The 27,858-nt window shown below is 56.5% G+C and overlaps 2 protein-coding genes across 9 annotated transcripts in view; both read left to right on the forward strand.

Annotated features, from left to right (window-relative positions):
* The first annotated feature begins 4,494 nt into the window (after nucleotides 1-4,494).
* Nucleotides 4,495-16,096, forward strand: AP3B2 (adaptor related protein complex 3 subunit beta 2). Of its 2 annotated transcripts, none has more exons than XM_051796393.1 (27): nucleotides 4,495-4,672; nucleotides 7,246-7,321; nucleotides 7,413-7,487; nucleotides 7,617-7,712; nucleotides 7,791-7,951; nucleotides 8,081-8,147; nucleotides 8,703-8,885; nucleotides 8,999-9,178; nucleotides 9,415-9,512; nucleotides 9,785-9,839; nucleotides 9,984-10,055; nucleotides 10,213-10,275; nucleotides 10,505-10,637; nucleotides 10,720-10,829; nucleotides 10,905-11,081; nucleotides 11,166-11,352; nucleotides 11,454-11,572; nucleotides 11,783-11,894; nucleotides 12,264-12,468; nucleotides 12,543-12,714; nucleotides 12,802-12,856; nucleotides 13,350-13,456; nucleotides 13,587-13,818; nucleotides 13,930-14,014; nucleotides 14,498-14,595; nucleotides 15,272-15,410; nucleotides 15,640-16,096. In XM_051796393.1, the coding sequence occupies exons 1-27, from the start codon at nucleotides 4,560-4,562 to the stop codon at nucleotides 15,788-15,790; spliced, it is 3,321 nt and encodes a 1,106-aa protein (XP_051652353.1). In that variant the 5' UTR covers nucleotides 4,495-4,559; the 3' UTR covers nucleotides 15,791-16,096. The 2 variants fall into 2 exon arrangements, with proteins under 2 accessions (XP_051652353.1, XP_051652355.1); XM_051796395.1 differs by having other exon boundaries at nucleotides 9,002-9,178.
* Nucleotides 16,097-18,427: 2,331 nt separating this feature from the next.
* Nucleotides 18,428-27,858, forward strand: part of CPEB1 (cytoplasmic polyadenylation element binding protein 1) — a 38,401-nt gene continuing 28,970 nt past the window's right edge. For 3 of the 7 annotated variants that reach the window (XM_051796450.1, XM_051796451.1, XM_051796453.1), the window contains exons 1-2: nucleotides 18,428-18,541; nucleotides 23,799-23,976. In XM_051796450.1, coding sequence (XP_051652410.1) covers nucleotides 18,527-18,541; nucleotides 23,799-23,976 — 193 coding nt within the window. In that variant the 5' untranslated portion in view covers nucleotides 18,428-18,526. Of the gene's footprint in view, nucleotides 18,542-18,730; nucleotides 18,939-20,422; nucleotides 21,234-23,798; nucleotides 23,977-27,858 lie in introns of those variants that run through there. The other 4 variants (XM_051796461.1, XM_051796456.1, XM_051796455.1 and 1 more) reach the window with 4 other exon arrangements.

Raw genomic sequence — 27,858 nt, forward strand, 5'->3', positions numbered from 1 at the left:
ATTAGCTCTTGTTTATTGGAGGCTCCGTGATAAATGATTCTTTGGAGGTTGCCCGATGACAGAGGGTGACAGTCACCCACCCGAGCCCTGCCAAAGCCTTCAGTGACCCCCCGGCACAAGGATTAAAGTTTAATGTGACTCCAGAGCTGACCCCGGTCATGCACCGCCCCTGGGGACACAGAGCTGGGGAGAGGCTGGTGACCATCCAGGGCCAGAGAGTTTTGGCACCAAGAGGTGATTTGGCACCAGCCTGCTGGCCACTGGCTGTCAATGTGTTGTGGCCACAGGGCTGTTTTGTGACTCCTTTGGGGTCACTCAAGAGGTTTGTGGATGAAATGTCACACCAGGTTGGGTTTGTCCCCCGGTACTGGCCCCACATGATGGGCACGGTGCCACGGTGCAGCCGGTCCGGGCACATTCCTGGGCACTGGCAGAGCCAAGAGCCACCACAGTGTTCACTGGGGCGGGCTGAGGTCCTGTCCCACAGCCACATTTGGAGCAGCAGCAGCAGCTTCAGGACCACAGCGAAGTGAGGGGGCCTCGGAGGTGTCCCCACGGTGAGGAAGCAGGGCATGGCACAAATGCCAGGACTGGCACAGTGCCCGAGGCTGTGGCTTTCAGCAGGGTGATGTGTCACCACAGCTGTTTGGGGACAGAGAGGTCCCTGAGGTGGGGCTGGGCACAGCCCTTGTCCCCAGCCCTCAGGACATCATCTTTTCTCCTTGCAGATGAACCTCCTCGCCCAGGTAAAGGGGGAGCTGGCACGGAGGACACCTGCACCCAGGTGGTCCCACCCCTCCACCGTAGCACCCAGAACCCCTGGACCCCATGGCTGGGACCTGCCTGGGGCTGAGTCTGGGGGATGGGAGGGGCCACAGGGGGCCTGGGAGGCTGCTCTGGGCTAGGGAGGGTGCTGGAAGGGGCGGGTGTCAGCAAAGGATGAGTGTCAGCAGGGTCTGGGTCCCCGTCTTGCTCTGCCCCCTCTCTCCACAGGTGAGCTCCCTCCTGCAGACCCTGCAAGCCCCAGACTGGCTGTTCCTCCAGCCCTGGCACTGGCTGGGCTCCTGGGTGAGACTGGTTTGGGGGTGCTGCCATAGGGACCCCCACCAGGGGCTCAGGCACAGGGCTGGCAGCAGCCCAGACAGGAGCTGAGCCATGGCACTGGTGCCCTGGGTCCCCTCTCCCCCGTGCCCCTGGGGCTGATACCCACTGTTTGTCCCTCCAGGTGAGCAGCTCCAGGCAGGTAAGTGCTGGCATCCCTGCTGTGCCCTGCACTGCCCATCTCACCCCTGGCACAAAAGGGCTGAATCCTGCATGCCCTGCCTTTCCCTTGGCATCCAATGGTGCTCAGCATCTAGAGGAGGCGGCACCTTCCTGGAGGGTTTCCTATCCATGGAAACCCGGGGATGCAGGATGAGCCAGCGGGTCGGTGATGCTGCTGGTGTCCCCGGGGCACCAGTGGCCCTGAAACACGGCTGGGTCCCCAGGTGGTGGGCGGGGCAGTGACTACAGCGGGGTTCTTCCTCTGCGAGGGGCTGCTGGGACAGCACTTTGACGTGGTCCCCAACGGGGTGGCCAAGCCCCAGCCCGGGGACCTCTTCCTCTTCCCGCTGGCCTCATGGGGTTCCAGCTGGTGGAGTGCCCACGCTGGTGTTTACTGTGGTGATGGGGAGATCATCCACCTGGAAGGTGAGCCCCAGGAGGTGTCATGGTGTGGGGACACCCCCATGGAAGGGACATGGGGTATAGAGTGCCCTTTGCCCCCCAGGCAGCTCGGGGGCTTCACCATCGGGGATTGTGGCCAAGCATGGCAAGAGCCACCTCCTGCGAACGCGGGGTCCGGCCAAGGTGCTCCGGAGGAAGGGAGGGATGGATGTGGCTGCCCTGCAGCAGCGGATCCGGGCGGCCATGGAGCAGGTGGTGGAGTACGACGCCATCACCTGCAACTGCATCCACTTTGCCCTTGCCTTGCTGGGGCTGGGCCAGCTCGCCGGTGCCATGGTGGGTGCCACCACCAGAGTGGGTGCCACTACCCTGGGAGACCTTGGCTCCTGCTCCAGCCAAGCGTCACCACTGCCCACCTTCTCTCCCAGGTGTCCCCAGCGCTGCAGTGATGGAGGTGGAGGTGCTCCTGGGGAACACGCACAGGTGGAGCATCCTTCCCTGAGGACCAGGCTTTGGCATCCCTCTTGTGTGGAATTAAATGGTTGCATGGAGACCCTGTGTCAGCCTTGTTTGATGTGTTGGTTTTTCCCTTTTCCCAGAAGTTACTATCAAGTGATGTCCCACTTCAGCACATCTTGAAGGGAGTGGCCTCTCTTTGCTCCCGGTGGCCTCCTGAAAAAAAACATCTCTTTCATTGCTGGCATTTGATTTTTGAGCACAAAAATTAATATTCTGTGGGCTTCTGGGTTGAAAAAGAGCCAAATGGCTGGACCGGGTCTGGCTGGAGGTCAGTCACTGTTGGTGTATCCCAGGGGTCAACACTGAGTCCAGTCCTGGTCAAACATCTTCATTATTGGTCCAATTGACAGGGCAGAGTGTCCCAGCAGTGAGTTTGTTGCTGATACCAAGCTGAGAGGGGTGGCTCATGTGCTGGAGAAATGGGTCAAGAGTAACTTCATGAGGTTCAGCAAGGGGAACGTGCTGCCTTCCCATGGTGAAGAACAACCCCAGGCACCAGGAAATGCTGGAGGGTGATGAGCTGGAAAGCAGCTGGGCAGAAAAAGGCCTGGGGATTCCTGGGGAACACCATGCTGACCATGAGCCAGCAACATGCTCTTGGGACACAGGGAAGGCCAAGAGCACGCTGAGCTGTGTTAGGAGGAGCGTTGCCAGCAGGTCCAGGGTGGTGATCCTAGCCCTTCTGGAGTGCTGAGCTTTCCAGAGGGACATGGACATACTGGAGAGACACCAACAAAGGGCCATGAAGGGTCTGAGAGAGCAGCTCTCATAGGAAGAGAAGCTGGGGCGGTTCAGCCTGGAGAAGGGAATGTCCAGGGGGATCTTACCAGTGGGTACCAACACCTGATGGGGCAGTAAGGAAGATGGAACCAGGCTCTTCTCAGTGTCTCCTGAGGGTCTCCAGGAAGACTCCAAAGTGCCCAGAAAGGTTGTGGGGTTTCCAGGGGCCCTGGGGTCCCCAAACACAACTGGGGTCTCCAGGAGGGCTGTGGGGTCTCTGGGAGGACTGGAGTGGGTGACAACCTTTCTACGTGCAGCAGATTAATTGTTGTGTATTAATTAGATGCTTTATTAAATTCTGCTCCCTGAACCGTGCCTGTTTTCCCTCACTGCCTCACTCCTGTGGGATGGGGTGGGAGCACTGCCTGACCCACACCAGCCCCTGGGGCTGGTCTGCTGCCCAGGAAAATAATAATGGGAATATCTGCCAATAGCAAAAAAAACCCTGTGAAAAATTAAAAAAAAAAATCATACAAAACCCCAACTGTAATAATATCTATAATAGCTCTAATTTACATTAATATATTATATGAAAAAGTATATACATGTAATAATATCTATAGGCATATTTATAATAACATGTAATATATATTAATATATATTATAATATATAATAATATAGTTCATATAGAATAATATATCTAGTATATAATAATACCTATCATGCTATTGATAATGTTATATGATCTATAATATCTTCAACAATATCTACAAGAATAATATAAATTAATGCAATACCTAATATATATAACCATTCAGATACCATACATTATATATACTACATACTATACAGCATATAATTTAGAATATATACTGTAATGATATAATATAGAATATAAAATATTTAATAATATAATATATTGAATAATATACTATATACTATATTTTATATAATATATACTATAATATAGTTAATATAATCTGCAATATAATTCAACACAGTATAACAAATATAATATATAATATATTGTATACATTACACCATATATGGGTTGTAGAATGTAGAATGGATTATGGCTTATGGATAATACCGTATGACAGAATATAGAATATATATAATATCGCATGATTAATGTAATCGGTAATACATAAAAATGTATAGTATGTCTGCTTCATAATGTATTATGTATGAAATGTAATATGATGTGATAATATATATTATAGCATCCAAACATACAATATCATTTACTATAACGTAATTTAATGAAATATGACTAATTATAATAGTACATAATAATGTATATTACCATAATTATACATTTTGTATATTATTATAATTATATATTTTAATGATTCTAATCTGGGATGAGGTGTGAGCTCTGTGCTAGTCACTATAGCCACGTCCCAACATTCCTTCTCCTGAAATCCCACCTGTATTCCCGCCGCCCGGCACCCGAACCTGTGCGGGAGGTGGGACCTGCGGGGCGGGGGACATTTTAGGGGGTGCAAAGCCCCCCCCTCATCCCAATCCCGGTGGGGGTCGGTCCCGCCGGGCGCTGCCCCGGGGCGGAGGTCGGGGCTGGCCCGTCCCCTCCCGCGCTGACATCAGTGCCGGCGCCCCCCCGCATCCCGCATCCCGCATCCCTCCCGCCGCCATGGCCGCCAGCCCGGCCTACGGCGAGGAGAAGGGCGGCTCCTCCAGCCTGGGCGAGCCCGAGTACGGCCACGACCCCGCCAGCGGCGGCATCTTCTCCTCCGACTACAAGAGGTGGGGACAGTGCGGGGACAGGGGACAAGGCAGGAGCCTGGCGCGGCGGCCGCCACCGCAGGCCTTGTCCGCCGAGCTCGGCGGGGACGTGGTACCCGAGCCAGGGCTGGAGCGGTCCCCGGGATGGGAACGGGGACGGGAATGGGGATGAGGGATGCGGACAGGGATGGGGACAGGGGATGCGGTCACGCCGCCGTCGCTGCAGGTTGCAAAGGTCGCTGCAGATTGCAAAGGCCAGGGAGGGTTTTGTGGGAAAACCGCGGAGTTTTGGGGATGGCGTGGTTGCGGGGGAATGTGCGGGGACCCCCGCTGCACCCCCTCCCGGCCACAGTGTTCTGCTGTGGCTCTCGTGGGGTGACAGCCCCTCCTAGCCGAGGTCCCCAGCTTGGGGGAGGGGAGTGCTGAGAAATGTCACCCCTGCGTGGGGCAGGCTGATGGGGGGGCAGGGATGCACAGGAAGGTAGGGGGTGTCCTGGAGCTGCAGGAATGTAGGGATGTCTTTGTCCCCACCTACCCTGGCAGTGTCCCCAGTCTGGCTGTGTCCCCTATCCCTTCCCCTCTGGAAGTGTGCCCCAGTATGACAGTGACCCTCCAGTACTTACCCTCTGGAAGTGTCCCCCACTCTGAACATGTCCTCCACCCTGACCCCAGTGTTCCCAGTCTAGAAGTGTCCCCCCCTCCCTGTACCCCTCCCTGATGCCACAATGTCCCCCCCTCTGGATATGTTCCTCCTCCCTGATTCCCTGGCAGTGTCCCCAAGCATGACAGTGTTGCCCCACTCCTGGCCCTCTGAAAGCGTCCCCCATTCTGGATGTGTCCCCCATCTGTGACATGCTGGCAGTGTCCCCATGTTGTTGGGTCCTACCTTCCCTGAACCTCTGTCAGTGTTCCCCCCTCCCCAATGGCCTGGCAGTGTACCCCAGTGTGACAGTGTCCCCCCAGCCTCCAGCAGTGTACCCCTGTCTGGCAGTGTCACACTCCCTACCCCTGGCTGTGTCCCCCAGTATGACAGTGTCCCCCACCCCTGATCTGTTGGCAGTGTCCTTCAGTCTGGCAGTGACAACCCAGTCCTGGCTTGCTGGCAGTGTCCCCAAATCTGGAAATGTCCCCTGCCCCCTGCCCTGCTGGCAGTCCCCCTGGCTGGCCGTGTCCCCCATCTGGCAGTGCTCCCCATCCATGACCTACTAGCAGAATCCCCATCTCAGAGTGTGTCCCTTCCCTGAACCCCTGGCGGTGTCCCTCAGTTTGGCCAAGTCCCTCCCTCTCTCACCCCTGGCAATGTCCCCTGGCCTGGCTGTGTGTCCCAGCAGTGTTCCTCTGCCCCCAAGCCTGGCAGTGTCCACATACCCCCTCTGGCAGTGTCCCCCAGCCCTGGCCACCCTGGCTATGTCCCCCAGTCTGTCCCGTTCCCCTCAGTGTCACCCCACCACCCAGGCAGGACATCCATAGGTGTCCCATCATGCCACCCCACCGCCCAGGTGGGTGTCCCACCATGGTGTGGGGTCCCTGCCCAGGACTGAGCCACTCAGCACCCAGGGAAGGAGCTCCCTGCAATGTCCCCAAGCCCCAGCTGCAGGTCAGATGTCACTCAGGACGTGACATCCCAGGATGGCCTCATCCACCACGAAGGGTGTTGCAATCAAGGCTGCAATCCAACCCCAACCTCAGCATCAGGTTTCAGCCGGCTGTGCCAGGCACCGGAGCGGGGCCACAGCCCTGCCACCGTCCCCAGAGCCACCACTTCTGGCCGAACCCATGCTGTCCCTGCCGCCAGTGCAGAAGCTGCTGCAGCAGCTACCGGTGGGACCGGCCAGCCGGCCAAAAACACCGGAGAGTGAGGATGTGGCTGAGGAGGTGACAAGCCCGGTGCTGGCCACTGAGGCTGGACAACCAGCCTGCTACAGCGCCCTGCGAGCTGATGAGCTGCGGCCACTCGCCGGCACCGAGCCTGCAGTGGCCACTGGCACCGGGCCACCACCACGGTAAGACTTCCCCAAGGAGCCCCCCCAGCCCTCTGCTGAGGGGGCTCTGGATGAGCATTGTCCCATGGGTGCCACCCCCAACTGATGCAGGTGGATGCAGCCTTGCAGGTGCCCCCAGTTTGGGGAGGACACATGTCCCTTATGGAAGAGGACAGTGGTGACAACGAGCCTTACAAAAGGCTGGTGGCATTTCACCAGTGCAGGGATGGGACTGGGGAACAGCTTTGGGTCAGGGTGTGCTGGCACATCCATGCCACCGTGTCCATGAGGGGACAAGGGACACTCAACCAAACTGGGATGGAGCTGGTCATGGGCACCTGCAATTTGGGGACATTGTAGGGTAACAACCACAGCCAGGATAGGACGGGGTCTTTGTCCCAGTGCCTGGGATGGGGACAGCACTGGGTGCCAGCACCATGCCAGTCCCTCCGGCTCCTCTTTCACCTGGCTGTAACCCAACTCCTGTCCCCATAAATACTGCATGGCAAAGGGTTGGATTGCCAGCCTGATGGGCTGGGAGCAGAAAAACAAGACTAAAAATGGTTAAAAATGGGGAAAAATGGGAATTTTTTTCCCCCTGATGTGGTGCAGACATGATGACCTCAAGGAGATGCTCGACAGCAACAAGGATTCACTCAAGCTGGAGGCCATGAAGAGGATTGTGGCGGTGGGTGTTGTTGTCACCGTCGCGGACTGCTGCCGGTGCCGAGCTGTGCTGTGCCGGCCACCCAGTGTCACACTGCTCCTTTACCCCCTAGATGATCGCCCGGGGTAAAAATGCCTCTGACCTCTTCCCAGCTGTGGTGAAAAATGTTGCCTGCAAGAACATTGAGGTGAGGAAGGTCTTGGGTGGCCCTGGTGACATCCATGGGTATCCCCAGGGTCTGGCACCTTCCCTGCAGGAGAGTTTTGGGTATGGGTAGTGTTTTGAGGGGCTCTGAGGTGGCACCTTCACCCCACAGGTGAAGAAGCTGGTGTATGTTTACCTGGTGCGCTACGCGGAGGAACAGCAAGATCTGGCCCTGCTCTCCATCTCCACCTTCCAGCGAGGACTCAAGGTGGGATGGTTTGGGGACCCAGGGGGCAGTCTGGGGGAGCAGAGAGCCCCCACTGCAGCCCCCCGCATGCCCCCATAGGACCCCAACCAGCTGATCCGTGCCAGCGCCCTGCGGGTCTTGTCCAGCATCCGCGTGCCCATCATCGTGCCCATCATGATGTTGGCCATCAAGGAGGCCGCCTCCGACATGTCCCCGTACGTGCGCAAGACGGCTGCCCACGCCATCCCCAAGCTGTACAGGTAACAGGGGCGTCAGCTCCTAAATTCTGGGGCTTCCAAGAAGGGTGTCAGTTGCTTGATGCAGGCAGGGACAGGCAGGGATGGGGAGGAGTTTGGTCCAGCCGCACCTGCCCTGCTTTTCCCTTGCAGCCTCGACTCGGACCAGAAGGACCAGCTCATCGAAGTGATTGAGAAGCTGCTGGCGGACAAGACCACGGTGAGCAGGGCACTGTGCCTCCCTTGCCCCTAAAACTGGGGACATCAGTGGCCTAGTGTCCTTGCGAGAATGGAGATGTCCCCACTAAACTGATGTCCTTGTGGGAATGTAGCCATCCCCGCAGGGCTGGCATCCTCCTGGGGATGCCATTGTCCCCCCTGATCCAGCATCCTCACAGGGATGGTGATGTCCCCACCAGATTGGTGTCCTCGTGGAGATGCAGCCACCCCTGCAGAACTGGCATCCTGGTGGGAATGCTGCTGTCCCCAGTGGGCCAACATTCTCAGGGGGAATCCACCATCTCCACTGAGCTGGCATCCCTACAAGGAAGCCACTGTTCCCACCAAACTGGCATCCTCATGGAGATGCCACCATCCCCACCAAACCAGCATCCTCGTGGAGGTGCCACCATCCTCACCAAACAGTCTCACGATGAAAATGCCACCATCCCCACCAAACTGGCATCCTCAGGGAGATGCCACCATCCCCACCAAACCAGCATCATGATGAAGATGCCACTACCTCAGTGAGTCACCCTGGGCTTTCCCTTGGCAGCTGGTGGCCGGCAGTGTGGTGATGGCATTCGAAGAGGTGTGCCCAGAGCGCATCGACCTCATCCACAAGAACTACCGCAAGCTCTGCAACCTGCTCATCGACGTGGAGGAGTGGGGGCAGGTGGTCATCATCAACATGCTGACCCGCTACGCGCGCACACAGTTCCTCAGCCCCAACCAGAATGTGAGTTCAGGAGCCCAGGGTGCCCTGGGAGCCTCGAGGTGTCCTGGGAGCCCCCAGGGAAGTGAGGTGAAGGGGGGGTGCTCTTGGAGGGTGCAAGGTGTCCCACCTCCCAGCAGGAGTCCTTGCTGGAGGAGAACGCCGAGAAGGCTTTCTATGGCTCCGAGGAGGAGGATGCCAAGGACGCCAAGGCAGAGGCGGCCTCCTTGGCCAAGCGCAAGCCCTACGTCATGGACCCCGACCACCGCCTGCTCCTGCGCAACACCAAGCCCCTGCTGCAGAGCCGCAACGCCGCGGTGAGACCCTCACTCCAACCCTGTCCGTCCTCTGAGGCCACTAGAGGTGTCCGTCAGCCTGGGCTCATGATGTCCCCACAGGCCAAGGAGACACTGGGGTGTTTGCGGGACACCCAGGGATGGGCGTCCCCAGGGTCAGGCTTCCTCTAGGTGCTGCCAGGTGGGACTCTGGGGGACAGAGCCATCCCTCAGGGTGTCCTCATGCCGACTGGTGACGCTCAGGTGTGTCCCTGCAGGTGGTGATGGCTGTGGCACAACTCTACTTCCACCTGGCACCCAAGGCAGAGGTCGGAGTCATCGCCAAGGCGCTGGTGCGGCTCCTGCGGAGTCACAGGTCTGTGGTGCCTGGCTTGTGGTGGTCTCCTACCCCTCCACCCCGGTCGGTGGGACCCGTGGGGAGCTCCAAGACCCTGGGAGAGATGCCCAAAAAGCCCATCCCCAAAGGGACATAATGTTGGAGAGCTTTTTGGGCAGGCCCAGTCCAGACACGGGGTGGCAGCATCATGGTGGCACCACTTGTGGTGGGTCCTGCCCCCTATTGACAGGGACTTGCCAGGGGAGTCCGGCCCTGCCCCACTGATGGTGGCCCCCTCTCTGTCCCCACAGCGAGGTGCAGTATGTTGTGCTGCAGAACGTGGCCACCATGTCCATCAAACGGCGGGTGAGTCTTGGACTTGGTGTGGGACGAGTTGTCCCTATTGACTCTGGAGCAGAATGAGGGCTACCCAACAGGGTCACCAGAGCCTGCAGAGGGCCTCAGCAAGGGGGACAGGGATAGCACTAATCCTGCTGGCTCTGCATGCAGGGGATGTTTGAGCCCTACCTGAAGAGCTTCTACATACGCTCCACGGACCCCACACAGATCAAGATCCTCAAGGTGAGCTGGAAACACCAAGCAGAACCCATCAGGGGTGGCTTTGGGGCTTCATGGAGCCCTTTCCTTGGGTCTGCTGTCCTCAAGCCCTGGGGACAGGAGGACAGCAACACCCTGTCCCCTGGCACCATGTCCCCATGCTGCCCATCTCTTCCCACAGCTGGAGGTTCTCACCAACCTGGCCAATGAGACCAACATCTCCACCATCCTGCGGGAGTTCCAGGTATGCCGTGGCCACACTGAGGCCACCGGGGTGTCACCCTGGCATGGCTCTGGGTGCCAAAATACCACCATAGAGGAGACGGAGGAGAGCCCCATCAGGAGGAGTAGGCTGAGGCCATGCCAACCCCATGAGTGGTTCCAAAGGGCCCCAATGTGTGACCACTGCAAGGGGGGATGCCTGGCACTGGCATGTGGGTGACACATCATGTATGTCTCCCATGCCTCTGCAGACCTACATCCGCAGCATGGACAAGGACTTCGTGGCAGCCACCATCCAAGCCATCGGGCGCTGTGCCACCAACATTGGGAAGGTGCGGGACACCTGCCTCAACGGCCTGGTCCAGCTCCTCTCCAACCGGGATGGTGAGTGCACGTGGTGGGGGTGAAAAGGCAGCTCTATCACTCTTGGGGCAAGACCTCGCTAAGGCCGGGTCTCTGCCCACAGAGCTGGTGGTGGCTGAATCTGTGGTGGTCATCAAAAAGCTGCTGCAGATGCAGCCAGCCCAGCACAGTGAGATCATCAAGCACATGGCCAAGCTCACAGACAACATCCAGGTGGGTCAGGGCATTGCATGATACGCAGGAGCTGAGGGGTGGCAGCAGTGCCACATGTCCAGGGGCATTTTGCAGGTGCCAATGGCGCGGGCCAGCATCTTGTGGCTCATCGGCGAGTACTGCGAGCACGTGCCCAAGATCGCGCCCGATGTGCTGCGCAAGATGGCCAAGTCCTTCACCAATGAGGAGGACATCGTCAAGCTGCAGGTCATCAACCTGGCAGCCAAGCTCTACCTGACCAACTCCAAGCAGGTACTGGGGGTGTGGTCCCACGGTGCGCCTCAGTTTCCTCAGCTGGGAGGGAGAGGCTGGTCCTGATCGTGTCCTCTGGCACAGAGCAAGCTGCTGACCCAGTACGTCCTCAACTTGGCCAAGTACGACCAGAATTACGACATCCGTGACAGGGCTCGCTTCATCCGCCAGCTCATTGTGCCCACCGAGAAGAGCGGGGCCCTCAACAAGTATGCCAAGAAGCTCTTCCTGGCCCAAAAACCCGCTCCTGTCTTGGAGTCCTCCTTCAAAGGTACCCATTCCTGGTCACAGGGCATGGGGACACAGGGCCAGCTGTCACCGCCGTGCTGCATGGCTGTCCCTGAGTTGCTGCCACCTCTCCCCTTGTCATAGATCGGGACCATTTCCAGCTGGGCTCCCTGTCCCACCTGCTGAACGCCAAAGCTGTGGGCTACCAGGAGCTGCCCGACTGGCCAGACGAGGCCCCTGACCCCTCTGTGAGGAATGTGGAGGTGCGTGGTGTACCTTGGCTGCATGGGCCCAAGGTGGGGGCAGCATCTCAAGATTTTGGGAGAGCCCCAGAAGGTGCCCGGGTGCTGTTTACCTGCCCCATGTCCCCTATCTAGTGTTCACACACTCGCTTGGGGACAGGGGGGATGAGGGCTGCTGTGGGTCCCCCACACATGGATGATGGCCCTGCTCCATCAACCCTGTGCCGGCAGGTTCCTGAGTGGACCAAGTGCACCATCCGGGAGAAGAGGAAGGAGAAGGTGGAGAAACCTTTCTACTCTGACTCGGAGGGAGAGTCAGGGGCCACGGAGTCGGCAGACAGCGGTGAGGACCCAGGGGTATGAGGTCACTATTGCAGGGCCATCAGGCAGGTGCCAGCATGGTGGGGCCATGGGACAAAAGTGTCATCATGGTGGGGCCTCAGACAGGAGGCACTGCAGTGGGGACATCCATTCATAGTGGGAACATGGCAGGGAATGTGTAGGGATGCAGGGGGGATGGTGGGGATGCAGTGGAATGCAGTTGGAGGATGGGAGGATGTGGTGGATGCAGTGGGACACAGTAGGAGGATGGGATGCCGTGGGTGATGGGGATGGGGGGATGCAGTGGGATGATGGGACGCAGTAGGATGCAGTGGGATGATGCAGGGGCATGGTGGGATGCAGCAGCAGGGCTGAGCTGTGCCCCCTGCAGAGCCTGAGTCCGGCAGTGAGGAGAGTGGCAGCAGCAGCAGCTCTGGCAGCTCCAGCTCTGGCAGCGAGGAGGACGAGGAGGAAGAGGAAGAGGAGGAGGAACACAGTGAGGAGCAGTCAGAGGACAAGGAGGAGGAGGAGGAGAAGAGGCCGAAGAGGAAGGAGAAGGAAGGCTCCCGGAAGGCAGCTCCGAGGAGTGTGGGCAGGTACCCTCTGGAAAATGGGGATGCCCCCAGCCAAACCTCCAACTCAGCCCCCCTGAGCTGGGCTCTCCCCACAGCCCCAGTGAGGAAGAGGAGGAGGAGGAAGGGGCAAAGAAGTCCAAGAAGAAGAAGGCCCTGCAGGGGAGGAAGGGCCATGCTGAGACCTCGTCAGAGGAGGCCAGCACCTCTGAGAGCAGCTCCTCTGGCTCTGACTCAGGCTCCGAGGCAGAGACCAAGCGGAGGAAGGCGGTGAGGGTAGAGCTGGGCTGGGCTGGGCTGGAGGAAAGCATGGGGACACCCAGCCCCCCCTTCACCCCCATCTCTACCCCCCTGCAGCCCCCCAGCAGCAAGGCCGGCCCCAAGGAGATCTCCCTGCTCGACCTGGATGACTGTGAGTGGCTGCCCAGGACACACGGGATGGCCATGGTGGTGGTGCTGAGGAAACTGAGGCACCGGCACCCATCCCAGTGGGACCAGGGTCTTGTGGGCCCTTTGGGAGCTGCAGAGTTGGGACAGGGATGGGTGGGGTGAGGGGTCCTTTTCTGCAGAGGATGGCTGTGGGACATGCAGATGTGCCCATGGGATAGGCCCTGTGTGGCTGTGCCCGGGGGGTTGTGTCTTACACCCAAGGAGCTGTGTCACCAGGGCTGTCCCCATGGAGCTGTGCCACTGGGGCTGTCCTTGTGTGGCTGTCCCCATGGGGCTATGCCACCAGGGCTGTCTCCACATGGCTGTTCCCATGTGGCTGCCACCAGGGCTGTCCCCATGGGGCTATGCCACCAGGGCTGTCTCCACATGGCTGTTCCCATGTGGCTGCCACCAGGGCTGTCCCCATGGGGCTGTGAGTTCTGTTAACCCTTTTTTCCTCCATCCCCACCCTGCAGTCACTCCCCCTCCTCCCCAACCCATCCCCTCCAGCAGCATTGTCTCCACCAGCCTGGTGACTGACCTGGAGGGTCTCACACTCACTGACACCTCCTTGACACCCACGGTAAGTGCCCCCCACGCCTTCCACAGGGAGCTCCCAGGGCCCCTGTCACCCACAGGGGGTTCTGGGGACCCCTGTCACCTGCAGGGGCCACAGGGTGTGCTCGGCAGCCCACGCTGGTCCCTCGGTGCAGCTGCTGAGCCCGGCGTTTGGCACGGTGAAGACCTACGAGCTGCTACACCGCATGGCGGGTGAGGGGCTCGCCGTTGAGTACTGCTTCAGCCGCCGACCCTTCCCGGGGGACCCCCACATGGTGGCCGTCCAGATCCAGATCTCCAACAACACTGACGCTGAGGTGAAGAACCTGCGGGTCAGCGAGCCCAAGCCGCTCTCTGGCATGCGGATCCAGGAGTTCCCCGAGATCGGTATGGCATGGCACAGCACGGCGTGGCACGGCTGTGATGCTGCAGGAGAACGGGGACAGGGGTGGGTGGGTGGAGGGGACATGGGATGCAGTGGCACCCCTGTGGTTCCAGAGAGCCTGGCGCCGGGGGACACGGCCAGCGTGGTGATGGGCATTGACTTCTGTGACTCCACCCAGGCAGCAAACTTCCAGCTGTGGTGAGCATCTGGCACCGGGTGTCCCCAGGGATGGAGGACAGCAGAGTAGGGCATTGGGTGCTCCAGGGAGGGGGAAAGTGGGATGGGTACTGACGTCCCTTCAAGGGATATGGAGCAGTCAGGGACAGGGAACAGCAGGACAGACCACAGCATATCCCAGGGGATATCCCAGCAGGACTGGGCATAAGGTATCCCAGGGGATGGGGGACAGCAGGACAGGCACCAGGGTCCTTCCAGGGGAGGGAGGAAACTGAGATGGGCACGAGGTGGTTGGGGGACAGTAGGAAACTCACTGGGCTCCCTGCAGGGGACAGGGAGGTGGCAGCAGCTCCAGGTCCAGCCTGATGGGTTCCCCCTATTCCCAAGCCCTTTTGTGCCTTAGTTTCCCCCCAATCACCCCTGCCCAGGGCAGGGATAGGAAGTGGGACATGGAGAGGGAACACATTTTGAGCATGTGCCCCCCTCACATGCCTGTCTCCCCAGCACCCACACACGCCACTTCTACGTCTCCATCCAACCGCCCGTGGGGGAGCTCATGGCCCCCGTCTTCATGAGCGAGAACGAGTTCAAGAAGGAGCAGGGTGAGTGGGGGACAGGGACGGGGACAGAGCGGTGTGCGGGCACCCACTGCTGACACTCACCCCCGATTTTGTCCCCTGTGCCGCCCTCGCCGTGGCCCTAGAGCACCTGGCACGGCCGGGTGAGGGTAAGTGGCTGCTCACAGGCCCCTAGACTAGCTCTGTTCCCCTAACCTCCTCCTGCACCCCCAGCCTGCGGGTTGGAGTCACCAACCTGGCGCTGGGGTGGCCCTGCTGGGTCCCCACAGGGCGTGGAGGGCTCATGCCACCCCTGGCGCTCTCAGCACTGTGTCCGGTGAGTGATGAGGATGCCCTGGCCCTGTGTTCCCATGCTCCTGGAGCAGCACATCCCTGCCCTGGCCCCATGGATGGGGGGCTGTGCTGAGTGGGGGGTGCTTGGTGACCTGCAGCATCCAGCCCCATCGCTACTGGTTACAGGAGCAGACCATCCACCAGGCAGAGACATGGGGATGAGCCTGGGCAGGGTTGCGAAAGAAAGATTTTCCCAAATCCACTGAATCCTGAATAAGGAGCAAGCAGGGCAGCCAGCTTAGGATGTGCTGGGGGACCAGGATACAGTGAGCTGGCAGTTGGAGTGACTTAGTTTGGGAGATGGCAAAGCAGGGCACAGCAGGGAGTGTGGCTGGAGACGGGCAAGTGCCTCTGCTGCCTGCTCCAGGGAAGCTGACGGGCATGAGTGAGATCACGGAGAAGCTGACGCTGCCCGAGAAATGCCGGAGCGACCACGCCATTGTCCAGCAAGTGACCTCGGCTGCCAATGTGGGACGCGTGCCCTGCGGTGCCAGCAACGAGTACAGGTAGCTGGACTCCCACACCAGGATCAGGCAGGTGCTGTCACCTCTCTAGTCCCACCTGAATCAGAGTGGAGACACTCAGGGTTTCCTTTAGGACAAGAAACCTGCATGAACCCACATGTGACAGTGCTGTGGGTGGAGGCACCTGTCTGGTCCCTGCTGGAGCATCCCAGGGGATGGGAGGGAGATAGGGGACAGCTTGCCCTGAAGCTCCGTGTTCACTATTTGGCAGGTTTGCAGCCAAGACAGTGACAAGTGGGAGTCTGGTGCTCATCACCCTGGAGCGGCGGGAGGGCGGCGCAGCCCAGCTGACCATCAACAGCGAGAAGATGGTTATCGGCACCATGCTGGTGAAGGACATCAGCCAGGCCCTGGCACAGTGACAGCCGGGCCCCGCCACACCCACGGCCCTGCCCTCCCACTCCCTCTGCTCCACAATGCTCCCCAAAACATTTCCTGCCCCAATCCCAAAAGGAGTGGCAGGCAGCAACCCCTGGGCCAGCTTTGCTGCTGGAAGGAAGGAGCGGGACAGGGCACATGGGATGCAGGGAGATGTCCTACTCGGAAGGGTGGCAGAGGTTCCAGCCCCCACGGAGCACAGCGTGCCCCCAGCCCCTCACCACCATCTCCCAGTGTAACCCTTATTTATTATGTCCAGGATCTCCTAATAAAGCTCTTCTCCAACCTGCTCCATTCCCCTCTGCTCTGTGTGCACAGCAGCTGGATCAGCTCCAAACTCCCCCCATGCTGGGCTTTGCCAGCCTCCTTTGGGCAGCCACAGGGACATCAGGGGACCAGCCATCCCTTAGGCAACTGGGAACATGCAGAATCTCCCAGGAGTGTGTGACTGCTGGCTCCTGAGAACATGGAATCGGGGTGAACCCTCTGGGGCAGGAGGCATTTGGTCCAACCAGGGATCTGAGGAGTCCTGGGAGGGTTCCAGCTATTTATTCAAGGCAGAATTGCTCATGCTTTGACCACAGAAATACCTGCTACGTCAGGGCTGGGTCTGTTCTGCAGTGTCACTGGAGGGATTCCTGAGTCCAGCTCCAGGAGGTTTTTCATCTCCAAACTGGGATTAAAAAAAAAAAAAAAAAAAAAGGAAATTTGACTCTGTATTAAGATTTCTCCTCCCAGCACAGGCTGGGTGGGATTTCAGACAGTGCTGGCTCTCTCCACACAAAGCTGCAGCCCAGCTCAGAGCCAGGCCTGGTACTGGAGGCAGAGGATGAGCAAAGGATGCGCAGGAAGGTCTGAATCCCGAACTGCCTCCACTGCTGCAAAAAGGGTGAGAGGCTTTCTGCTTTTTCTGGGTAAGAGACGGGATAAAACCATCTTTATGTTTTCTGATGGGTGAGGAATCACTGGCTGGGGCAGTAGCACCAACCACTGGATGTCAAGTGCTTGTTCCACAGGGAAAAGCCCATTCCCAAAACAACATGGGCTGTAGCCGCAGCCTCAGTGCTGCCTTGCATCTTGGGAAGAGGATACAGTTGTGAACCTCAGTGATGCCACCACTCCATCCCCCTTAGGGAGGCTGATTTAAGCTCTCAGGGGTCCCATCCCCTCACAGGGGGACAGGGAGAGCGCCACAAGCCAGCATGTGGAGGGCTGAAGCAGGACTCAGTGCCACCACCACCCCACTCCACTTAGCGGGGCTGATTTAACCCCTTGAAGGTCCCATCCCCTCATGGAGGGCTGATTTAAGCCCTAGGAGGTACCATTCTTGCGTGGGCTCATTGAGCACCACAGCCTGTATGTGGAGAGATGCCGATGCTGAGGCTGCCCTTGGGGACCTCATTTTAACCTCTTGGGGATCCCATTCCCTCATGGGCTCAGTGAGTGCCACAGCCAGTGTGTGGAGAGTGGTTGGCACTGAGAAGCTAAGCCAGGCACTGCAGTGCCACAACTACCCCATCCCACTTAGGGGGGCTGTTTTAACCCCTTGGGGGTCCCACTGTCTCATGAGGAGCTCAGTGAGCACCACAGCCCATGTATAAAGAGCTGCCGACGCTGAGGGGGCTCAGAAAGGTCTAAAGCCAGGCACCACAGCGCTGCTATGACCCCATTTCCTTTAGGGACCCCATTTTAACCCCTTGGGGGTTCCATTCCCCTCACAGGGAGCACCACAGCCTGGGTGTGGAGTCCTGCCGGTGCTGAGGTGTGGCTGGGAGGGCTCCAGCTGGGCACCACCCCATTCCCCTTGGACGGCCTCATTTAATCTCTTGGGGGTCCCATGTCCTCATGGGTTTACCGAGCATCATGGCCCAAGTGCAGAGAGCTGCTGGCACTGAGGCTGCCCTTGAGGACCCCATTTTTACCCTTGGGGGTCCCATTCCCTTCATGGGGGGGCACAGTGAGCACCACGTGCTGCATGCGAGAACTGCCAGCACTGAGGTGTCCCTGGGAGAGGGGCTGCACTCAGATACCACAGTGCCACTATCACCCCACTGCCTTTATGGGGGCTGATTTAACCCCTTGTAGGTCCCATTCCCTCATGGGCTCAGGGTGTGCCACAGCCTGTGTGTGAAGAGCAGCCAGCGCTGAGGTGTCTGCAAGGGGCAGCCAGACCTGGGGGCAGCCTGACACCACAGTGCCACCATCACCCCATTTCCCTTAGGAGGATGATTTTAGCCCTTGAAGATCCCCATTTTAACCCCTTGGGGAGGGTCCCATCCCTTCATGGGGAGCACAGTCCACAGCCCATGTGTGGAGAGATGCCAGGTGCTGAAGCTGCCCTTGGGCAGACCCCATTTGAACCCCTCGGGGGTCCCACCCCCTCATGGGGGGCACAGTGAACCCCACATCCCGTGTGTAGGCGCGGCGGGCGCTGAGGGGACCCCGGAGGTCCCAGAGCGTCGCGCGGGAGGCGGCGCCGCCCCTCACGCCTCAGCCCGGGGCCGCCCGCGGCTGGAACGCCCAAGGTGCCACGCGGCTGGCGCGCGCCGCGCGCATGCGCCGGGACCCCTCCCCTCAGGTGCGGCCCCCCCTGCGCCCGCCCCCCTTTCCGCCCGCCCCCCCGGCCCATAAAAGCCGGCGGGGCGGGCGCAGTCCCGCTGCCCCCGGTGTGCTCTCCGCATCCTCTCGGACGGACCGACCGCCCCCACGCAGCGCTGCCCATGGCTTTCCCGCCGGTGAGTGCGACCACGTGCTGCCGTCCTGAGCCTCGTGAAACCGCCCCCGCCACGTGGTTTCACGCGGCTGTAGGGAGGGAGTTTCCCGCCGTTTTACCTGCGTGGAGGGCGGGTGGGAACCCCCGCTTCCCTCGGTGGGGAGGGGCCGGGGACCCCCATCCCGCAGGAGAGCGGGATTCCCCCGTTCCCTGTGCAAAGCGCTGGATGGCATTCCCCTTCTCTTTTGGACCAACTCGAGGGGGTCCCTCTGCCGAGGTACCGCCAGGAGAACGGGGCTCTGAGGGAGCTCAGCCTCAAGGAACCCATCAACTGCCCCGCGCTGCCTTCAGGGAAACGCTGCAGGAAACCAGGTCCCAGTCCGGCGAGCGAGCGGTGCCTGCGGTTCCCCTCATCCCAGGTTTTTAGGGGGTTGGAGGAACCGAGCTCTGATTTGGATGGTGGGGCGTGTTTTGGCTGGAGAGGGTATTTGCTGTTGCAAGTGGTAGTTCTGCGTGCTTCTGAACCGCCTTTTTTAGCGTGTAAAGTGAACAAATCTGCCCCTTTACTCTGAAAGTGGGTGCTGCCAGCTCCATGTAGTGTCTGGCTGTTGTTGGTGACACAGGAGGCTCTGCCCCTGCGTGTGCTGTGTGGGCAATGGCAACTTAGAGGCAAGTCTGAAAAACAAGTTCTTTTCTTTACCCTTCGCTATTCCCCAGCTGAAAGCAATTAATGCTCGTTGTGGCTCCCCCTGTGATGGGCTAACGAGGTGTGTGCTGGCACCTGGAGCTCTGCTGAGGGGCTGCAGGTACAGCTGTGCGCAGAGGGGAGCTGGGCTTTGTGAGGAGCTTCAGGAGCCTGTTGCTTTGTTGCAGTTTGTCTCGACTGAAAGTTTCCATCAAACAATTAAAACCTTATTCAGCTTGGATATTATGCTGCAACAGGCAGCTGTGGATGTTGCTTGTGTACAAGGCTTTTTGAGTGACGGCTTCAAAATCTTTTGCTCTAAGAAAAAGAAACACAACAAAACTAAGAAGTAGCTGTCTTGACAGGGAATTGTCTTTTAAAAACTGGAATTTTGGCAAAATTGGTGTTGTCCTGAAGTCAGTGCTCTCGTGTGAATTAAGACCATCAAAATCCTTTCCAGTTTTGATTCCAGCCAGCTGTGTCCAAGACGTCTTCACGCAGTAAACCCTGGGACAGCTCCTTAAGCTCAGCCTTGCTGATGATGGGAGTGCTGGTGCAGATTTGCTGAACCCTGTCTGGGATGAGCTCGGGGTGGGAGTGTGTTGTTCGGTGGAAACAGTTACACTAGTGTTGTGTTTTGCCATGAGTGTAGCTGACTTCAGCTTGGGAAGCAAAACACATCACTGAAAACGGATTTTTAGAGCTGCCTTTCATTGAAGTACAGAACCATCTTGGCTTGGTTATACTGAGACTGGCACCATATTAACAGCATCTCAGATTTTTGTCTTGGGATTCAAGGCCCTCTTGGCTGTAGCTATAGCTACAGCAAACCCTCCAGGCATCAGGATGGTGCCGCCCAGGTGGGATTTCTAGGGAAGATATAAAAAGCAAAGGCTGCAGTGTAGCTGAGGTGGATGAACCTTGCCTGCTCCACAGCATCCCCAGGAGCTAATGCACATCTTGGCCATACCGGCAGCCAGACTGTGTTTAATGACTTCCCTAAGGATTAGGATATCCTAATCCTGTGCCAGTGCTGTTGTGATGCTTCAGGTTCTGCCTAGCCCAGGGATTTCATTATCTCTAGGTTTCCTGCAGGTGCGTCTGGGGCTGTGGAGGTGCCTTTATTTCCGCTTGCCTTGGACAGCTTTGGTGGGTTTAGCTGCAGGGTGTGTCTTGTCCCAGCAACACTGAGTGGGACCTCCTGCAGGTAAGCTGTGGGGTTGGCATGGGGCTGCTGAGCTGGGAACTCCGGGGCTTGCCACCTTCGTGATGCACAGCCAGCAAACGAGCTATCTTCCGCGGTGGTAAGACTTGCTGGTGGTCTCTGTGTTACTCTGAGGGAGGGGGAAACTCCTCCTCCCTATTTTGTGGCGCTTGTTTTTCTCACTTCCACGTGTCTTGTCTGGACTGCTAGAGGTGTCTGGAGCCCAAGAGTGCCCTCCTTGTGCCCTGGGGATGAATTTTCCTGCTTGGACGTAGGTTCTTGGCTGAGCCAGGATACGGAGGACTGCACTCCTGCTTGAGGTTCATCTTGTGTCTGTGTCCAAGCTCGGCCACAGTGATTTAACCTGCAGCCTCAGGATCGTTTGCTCTGTGGTGCTAAGCCTGCTGCAGGGAACTGAATTCCCCCTCTCTGTGTGTGATCAGGAACTTCCCCAGAAAGTCGCAGCTCTTAAACAGACAGTGGGTGTCTTAACAGGTGTCAGGAAGTGGTGTCTGACTTCTGGTGGCTTTAAAGCACCTGTCGATCGGCTTGGTAAAACTGTCTGCCTCTCTGGATTGGGATTGTGAGCTGTAGCTGGGTGGAATGGCTGAGAATGTCTGTTGGGTCCCTGGTTACGCCTCGGGGCATCTCACATTGTGCCTGGTCACTGCCGGCGCCCGCAAAAGGACCCACCAGTGCTGCTAGACTGGTGCCTCTGGGAGCAGTGGGGATCAATGGGGTGTGGGCTGTAGCTGTAGATTGTAGCTGCCGTGTGAAGAACTTCCAGGGAACCCTGGAGAAGGCAGCGTTGCCAAATCCTTCAAGGTGGAGTAGGGAAAGTGACTCTGAGCTAGGCTCGGGAGCGCTTGTCTTGGTGGGGGGATGCCAGAGCGGAGTCTGCTCTGAGGACGCAGCCTCAGAGCTGAACTTTGGTATTTTTGGTATATTTTGGAAATATTAGTATATTTCCGAGAAGAAAGGATTTGGGTGGATTCTCCAGCTACACGTTGCAAACTCTTTCCACCGTCCTATCCAGGCTGTTGGGGGTGGCTTGAGCCCTGCGTGCTCTGAAGACCTCCAGAGACCACCTCAAAGGAGTAGCTTTATTTTGGGGGTCGAGGGAGGAGGGTGAGCAACGAGCCCCTTCCTACATGGGGTTGGGTACCAACTCCCTGTGTCCAGGATGCTTGCAGTAATCTCAAGGATGTCCCTGACACTCTAAGGTTAAAAGCTCTGTAGTGGAAGGGATTTTTGTGGAAAGCCTTGGCTGTGCTCTTGCTGGTTTCTGTTCTGTTTGGAGCAGGACTGGTGTTGCCAGTTGTGGGAAGTATCAGAGGCTAAATGAGCAGTAATGGATGGGGTGCTCGGCTGGCTGCTCGGGGTTGTTTTGTCTCGCTAGCACAGACTCCGAGCGAAAAGCTTTGCCTCCCGCTGGAAGTGGTTCTTTAGCAGGAACAGGAGTAGAATGTGGAGTTCCACAGTTGTGCCAAGGCAGCCTGATGCGGCGCTTCTTTTTATTAAAGACGACTGGCAATAGTTTTGTAAATTGAGCTTCTGTATTCCAGCTGCTTTTTTAAAGATGACTTAAAGCTTGCTCTGCCTGTTCCCTCAGCCTGCAGCTCGCTTTCAGCCATACCTGTTCTGCTTTTGGAAATGCTCCTGCAGAGTCCCGGGACCTTGTCTGGGGGTGGGCTGAGCGTTTCAATAACAAAAATCCAGCCCTCAGTGCTGAAAAGGTGCTAATAGTCCTAAATGGGCTGTAGTTTTCCAGCAATTGCTCAGGTCCCGCCAGGAGGCATCGTGCGAGTTGACAATGCAGTAGCTTATTCCTGCTGCTTCCAGGACTGGCTTTCGTTTGCTTTTTAGCTAAATGGGGGGGGGGGGGTGGTGGTGGTGGAGAAAACTGTCAGATCGAGCATTGTGGCAGTAACAGTGCTCCTAATGAGGAGGTGAGGGGTGGAATGCAAGTCCCAGACATGGGCCGGGCTAAAATTGCCTTCTCCGCGTGAAAGCGGTGTAGTCCTGCCTCCTGAAAGATCACCAAGGGGTCATTTGGAAGTGCAATCAGCTCGGCGCTTCAGACCTGCTTGCGAGTGAAGCAGAACTGTGGGGTAAGTGAGGCCCGAAACTTGCAGGAACGCATCCAAAAGGTGGTGCCTGTATTAAATGTCTCCTTGACAAGTACAAATGGCCCAATTTAGAGCTTTAGAGTGTGTTGGAGGAGCAGGGGCTCGTTTGCCGGGCTCGTTTGCCAGCCTCGCTGCAGTTCAGTTCTTTAACTTGATTTGCTTAATAGCCGGGATTCTGCTCCGGAGGCCAGGACTGGCGAGGTTGTGTCTCCCTGCTCCTCTCTTTAATGCGGGGCTTAATTGCCGGCGATACCGATTGCTTAGCAGAGTCCTGCAGTGGCTTTTGGGTGGCGGGCAGACCTGCTCTTGGCCCAGAAATGCTGGGAGAGGTCATGCTTAGCGGTTTCTAGATTGGCAGAGGTTTGAATGTGGTGCAGCTGCTTCCAAACGATCCTGGATGTCAGCGGTTTGTGAGCAGAGCCGGGGAAGCATCTGCTGTTCCTCGTTCTCTGCACCGGCACCAGGGAGCCGGAGGGGTTTGACCCTTCCCGTGCACAAGCTTTACAAGAGGTAGTCCTTGTTTAGGATGGTCCCAAAACCTTGATGCTGGTGGATCCATGCCCGTGGAGGGTTGTGCTAAAGCAGAGCTGGTCTGGGGTAACCTGCTTTGTGGGTGGGAGCTGCTGCCTGAAGGGAAGATCAGGATTTGATCCTCTGCCTTTCCTCAGGATTTGGGGCTGTTTGATTAGCTGGGAAGTAGTATTTTTGGGTTATTTGTTTGTTTGTTTGTTTTCTGCGAACCTGTTTTCTGAAGTGATTGCTGCTGACTTGGATCATTCCAAGATGTTGAGAACTCTAACACGGGTGGGGAGGTGAGCCCTGCTCTCCTCTGCTGTGCATAGAAGCTGCTGTGGTTCTTTGTGGTGTCTGCCTTGACCACGAGCATCTCCCCATTCCCCAGTGTCAGGAGGCTGATTCTGGGGATAAGGCGTGTGGCTCTGTTACCAGATCTACTTTAGCTTTATGTACTGGAGAACAGCAGCAGGGAGCTGTGTTCACAATCCAACTAGTTTGGGTGCTATGGCTGTTGGAGCCCATCCCTGGTACCTGTGCGTGGCAGGCAGTGTGCTTCGATGTGCATTGCTGACAAATTGCTGACCCGTTTGCTTAACTGCTTCTTTAATGCCAAGAATTGGGCTTGAGTGTTGCTAAGACCTGGAGCAAAAGCTAATGTGAGTACTGGAGGCACTCCAGCTTTCCACAACGTGTCGAAAGCTGAGTACTTGCCTATTTGACACAAATGCTTGTTCTTTTTTACCAGAAGGAAGATCCTGGGAGGAGCATCAGAGACTGCTGGGATAGCCCAAATGCCCCTGCACTTTCCACTTGCAGCAATGCAGATATATTCCGCCGAATAAATGCCATGTTGGACAACTCCTTGGATTTCAGTGGAGTCTGCACCACGCCTGTCACAAGAAGTAAATGTGACACTCTGCCAGGTGATAGATGTGGCTGGGATGGGGGAGGCACTTTGTGGGACCTGGTGAACATGTGATGGTGGTGGTTACTGTTGGTGGGATGGGTGCTGGCATGTGTTTATGATCAGAGGTGCTTGGTGTCAGGGTTAATGCTGTTTTGGTGCTTGTGTGCCTGAAATGAATAACATGTGTATTCCCTGGCACTGTGGAGGTGCCTGGGAAGGCTTGCTTGCCTTCCTGTGATGCTGCAGGTCGCTGTGTGGGCAGGATGTGAGTGCTTGCTGCCTGACCTGCCAACTCCTGGTGTGGATGATTCCAGCAGACTCCTTTAGCCTGCCTCTCCTGAAGGCAGGATTCATCTGCTTGCAGGGTTGGCGAGGCTGATCTGCTGCATACATTGAAATTTCAAAAGTCTTTTGCATAACCATGTTTGCCACAGGTCAATTAACCTGTATTTAAGAGCACACCAAAGCAGCACAGGTGGGTGCAGACCTTCCTGCAAAGCAAGCCTGGTGTGATGAAATCGGTGCTGCAAGGTCTTGTTTCCTCCAGGCTGAGGGGGGTGGGCATGTTCTGCTGCCTCAAAACAGAAGTTCTGTGCCAAAGCAAAGAGTGTTGGATCGGGTCTTATTTTTATCCGAGTGAAGGACGTGCTTTTGTCCCTTTGCAGCAGCCCAGGTCTGCCAGTAAATGTACCTGTGCCTGATGTTCCTCTTGCCAAAGCAACTCTGAGCAACGGTGCTTGTGCCAAGGATTTGGACACTCGAAAGAGGTTGCTGTTGCCTCTCTAGCCTTTGAATTATAGGGTCAATAAGTGCTTCGGCCATTATTGGAAACAAACTGACCCTCTGGACGTGTCCCAAAACAAAGTGGGAAGTAAAGGGCTAAACCTCCCCAGCTGGTGACCTTGCAGGCTGCTGTGGGCAGAGCAGCTTTCTCTGCAGTCACTTGGAGACAGGGTTGGCTTGGGCTCGTGGATAAACCCAAGTTTTAATCAGGTGGATGTGTGGGGGGGAAAAAAGCTCCAAACAGGTGGACCCACATCTGTGGGTCTGTTTGATGCCTGTGCAGTGTAACTTTGTTCTGGGCTAGTGAAATGACTGCTACCAGATGACTTCCAGTGCAGCTTAATCTCCTGGGTATTTGAAGGGCTTAGCACCGTGGACCAGGGGCTGATCTGGCCATGTGATCCCGTGCTGGCGCTGCAGAAATACCAGAGGAAGTGAATCCGTTGGCTTCGAGGGCTGGATCTATGGCCAGCAGTGCTTGAAGCATGCCTGGTAAGGTGGCAGTGGAGGATGTGCTGGGTACTCCTGAGCAGCTGAGTAGTGAATGCTAACTAACGTCAGTGGTGGGGTTAGTGGTGCATTTTTAGAAATTTGCTGTTGGACTGAGCGGGTTTGACCTTTTTTGTCCTCTGGCACAGTGGGAGTCAGTGCTGTATCTGATCTGGATGCACTGGAAGCATAAGGGAGGAATAAACCAAAGTATTTTCCTTTATCTCCATACAGTGAGTTTCTGAAAGACTTGTTTCTGACTGTCTTGTAGAAATCTTAGCTATAGCCCTTCCTATTCCATTTGGGATGGGAATGTTTCATAGTGTCATAGAACACTTTCAGGATATTTCCTAGTTAAGTTTCAGCTTACTTGCCAAAGTTAACCTGGTTGTTAGGGGAATTGTCTCCACCCTCTATGGCAAATTCATCCTGTGAAGTTGTGGGTTAGTTCTGGGTTTAGGTCTGGGCACATCAATTTTAATTTGCAGTGCTGTCTTCTAGACTTTGAGAACTCTTCTCTGAGGAATGGGGGTGTTTGCCTGACACCTGAAATGGACCTGCTTACTGACCTGCTGCTTGTGAATGTTTGCTTGCTCTGCCTATTCCTGTGGTGTTTCTTAGGGATGTCTGGAGTGGAGATTCTGTCCTGGTGTGGAGCTGCTGTGAGGTGGTGCCTTGGCTGGAAACCCTGAGCTTCCCTTCAGCTGTATTAAACTGCTTGTGTTTCAGGTGATCACTGAGTAACTCCTGTTGAAGATGCCTTGCAGGGCAAGTGCAGTGGGACTTGCATGTAAAAAAGGGAGTCCTCCTCTTGCAAATGTTATTTTTACTGCAGGGAAGTTGTACTTTGGGGACACCCCAAGCAGCTCTTTGCGTTCCTGCTGTGCATCTGAGGCCAGTCTCCCTCCCCTGTGAGTGCTGGTACAGCCACTCGTGCAGCCTGGGGACCAGGGTGGAGGCCCTGCTCAGCAGTAGCTGCCCTGACAGCAGGCCTTTAGCTTGTATTAAATCCCTGGTGCAGCAGCACAGATGGTTGTGATTGTGTGAGGAAAGAATTCCTCACTTCCCAAAGGATACAGGGTGCTGCTGAGCCAGGCCTGGGGAGCAGCTGCCTTGGGTGCCCTCACCATTTCTGCTGGTGGAAATATGAAGGTGCCCCTGGGCTGTACAGGAGACTGGTAAAAGAACAACCTGGGCCAGCAGTTACCAGGTGTAAGTTGGTGGATGAGTCAACACCTGCCAGAGCATCAGCAGTGCAGAGCTGTGGGTCTCCTGCAGTCCCAGCCTTGTTTCCTTAGTGTTGGAGCTGGGACCAAGGGCCTGAATGCAGCAGCTCTGCAAGCTGTGTCCTGTCTCTGGAGCTGAAAAGTGCCTCTCTTACTGTTTAATGGATTGCTGGTGAGAGTCTTCATGAAAAAAGCTGGCACTGCTAGCAAGGATGTGAATCCTGGGACATCTGTGATCCATAAATGGGGAGATGCTTTGGCACCTGGACCCTGGCCTAGGTTGTGCAGAAATTCACACCTGATGCCTGTAAAGCTGAGCACTAAAATTCGGAATATAGTATAGCTAACTGCCTGCTGCCCTGGGCAGATGGTTAAGCCTGGAGCAGGCTGTTGGACCTTGAACAAGGATATCCTGCCTTCTGTGAGCCTGGCTTCTGGGTAGGTGACCAGCAGAGAGAGATCCTTTGTAGTGTCTTGTCACTGCTCCAAGTCAAGTCACTTCTGAAGAATTCATGAGCCTGTGGCACTTCTACTTTGTTCCAGAAAAACTGGTGTACTGTAGTTAGGCTAGATTATCATACCAGGCTTAATGAGCCTGGAGATCAACCATAAATACAGTAGGTATAACAGGTGAAAGGACTGTCTTCTTACAACTTAAAACTCCTTTAGTGGGAGAACTTGGGGAAGAGATTTTATTCCAGCAGCGTAAAAGCTTGGACCTTAATCTATTCTTGGTCCCTCAAGCTTTTCAGTTGTCATCTTCAGGTCAAACTAAATTTATCCTGGCTTGGACTTGTGTTGAAGAAGGCCCTTTGAGCATTAAGAGGATTACACGTGGTGGAGAAGGGATGGCAGAAGTTCATGACCTTTCACTAATGCTATTGGGGAAACGTGTGGGGACACCTTCCTGGGTGCACAATGAGATCAGTACAGCAGCAGTCTGAGCAATGTGAGAGGACAGGCTGATTCAGCACTCTGGGATCCACGCAGCTGGAGTGTTATCCCCATCCAGGCAGAGCTGGGACTGCCACTGGAGGCTCAGCTTGCCATACCTAATGTTTAGTCTCTGTAAAGATGAGTTTGGTGATCAGATCTTGGTGAATGTGGTTGCCTCATCAGTCATCTGTGTCATCATGCTCAGCCTCACCACCACCTCTGAGTTTTGCAGAGGGCTGCTCCAGGAGCTTCCCAAGCACCAGGCTCAGGCTTCTTTCCCAAACTTTAGGGTACAGTGCAGCAGTGTGGGGAGAGCTGTCATTGTAGAACCTGTCTGGTGGCTTCTGGGACAGGATTGTGGTACTGCAGAATACTTGCCTGTCAGGCTGCTTCAGTCCTCTCTAGGGAAAGGCAGAACCTCCTCAGTGCAGACATCAACCTTCAGTGGCTTTTAGCCTGGTCTT

The sequence above is a fragment of the Manacus candei genome, unplaced genomic scaffold (assembly GCF_025592945.1).
Source record: "Manacus candei isolate 608988 ecotype Guabito, Panama unplaced genomic scaffold, ASM2559294v1 h1tg000046l, whole genome shotgun sequence".
Classification (NCBI taxonomy): Eukaryota; Metazoa; Chordata; class Aves; order Passeriformes; family Pipridae; genus Manacus; species Manacus candei.

Bases quoted from the DNA above. Each gene is read 5' to 3' on its own strand.
- AP3B2 (XM_051796393.1), top strand. From the start codon at position 4,560: ATGGCCGCCAGCCCGGCCTACGGCGAGGAGAAGGGCGGCTCCTCCAGC. The intron at 11,082-11,165 runs GTACTGGGGGTG...CCTCTGGCACAG, and splicing joins ACCTGACCAACTCCAAGCAG to AGCAAGCTGCTGACCCAGTA. The intron at 11,573-11,782 runs GTGCGTGGTGTA...CTGTGCCGGCAG, and splicing joins CCTCTGTGAGGAATGTGGAG to GTTCCTGAGTGGACCAAGTG.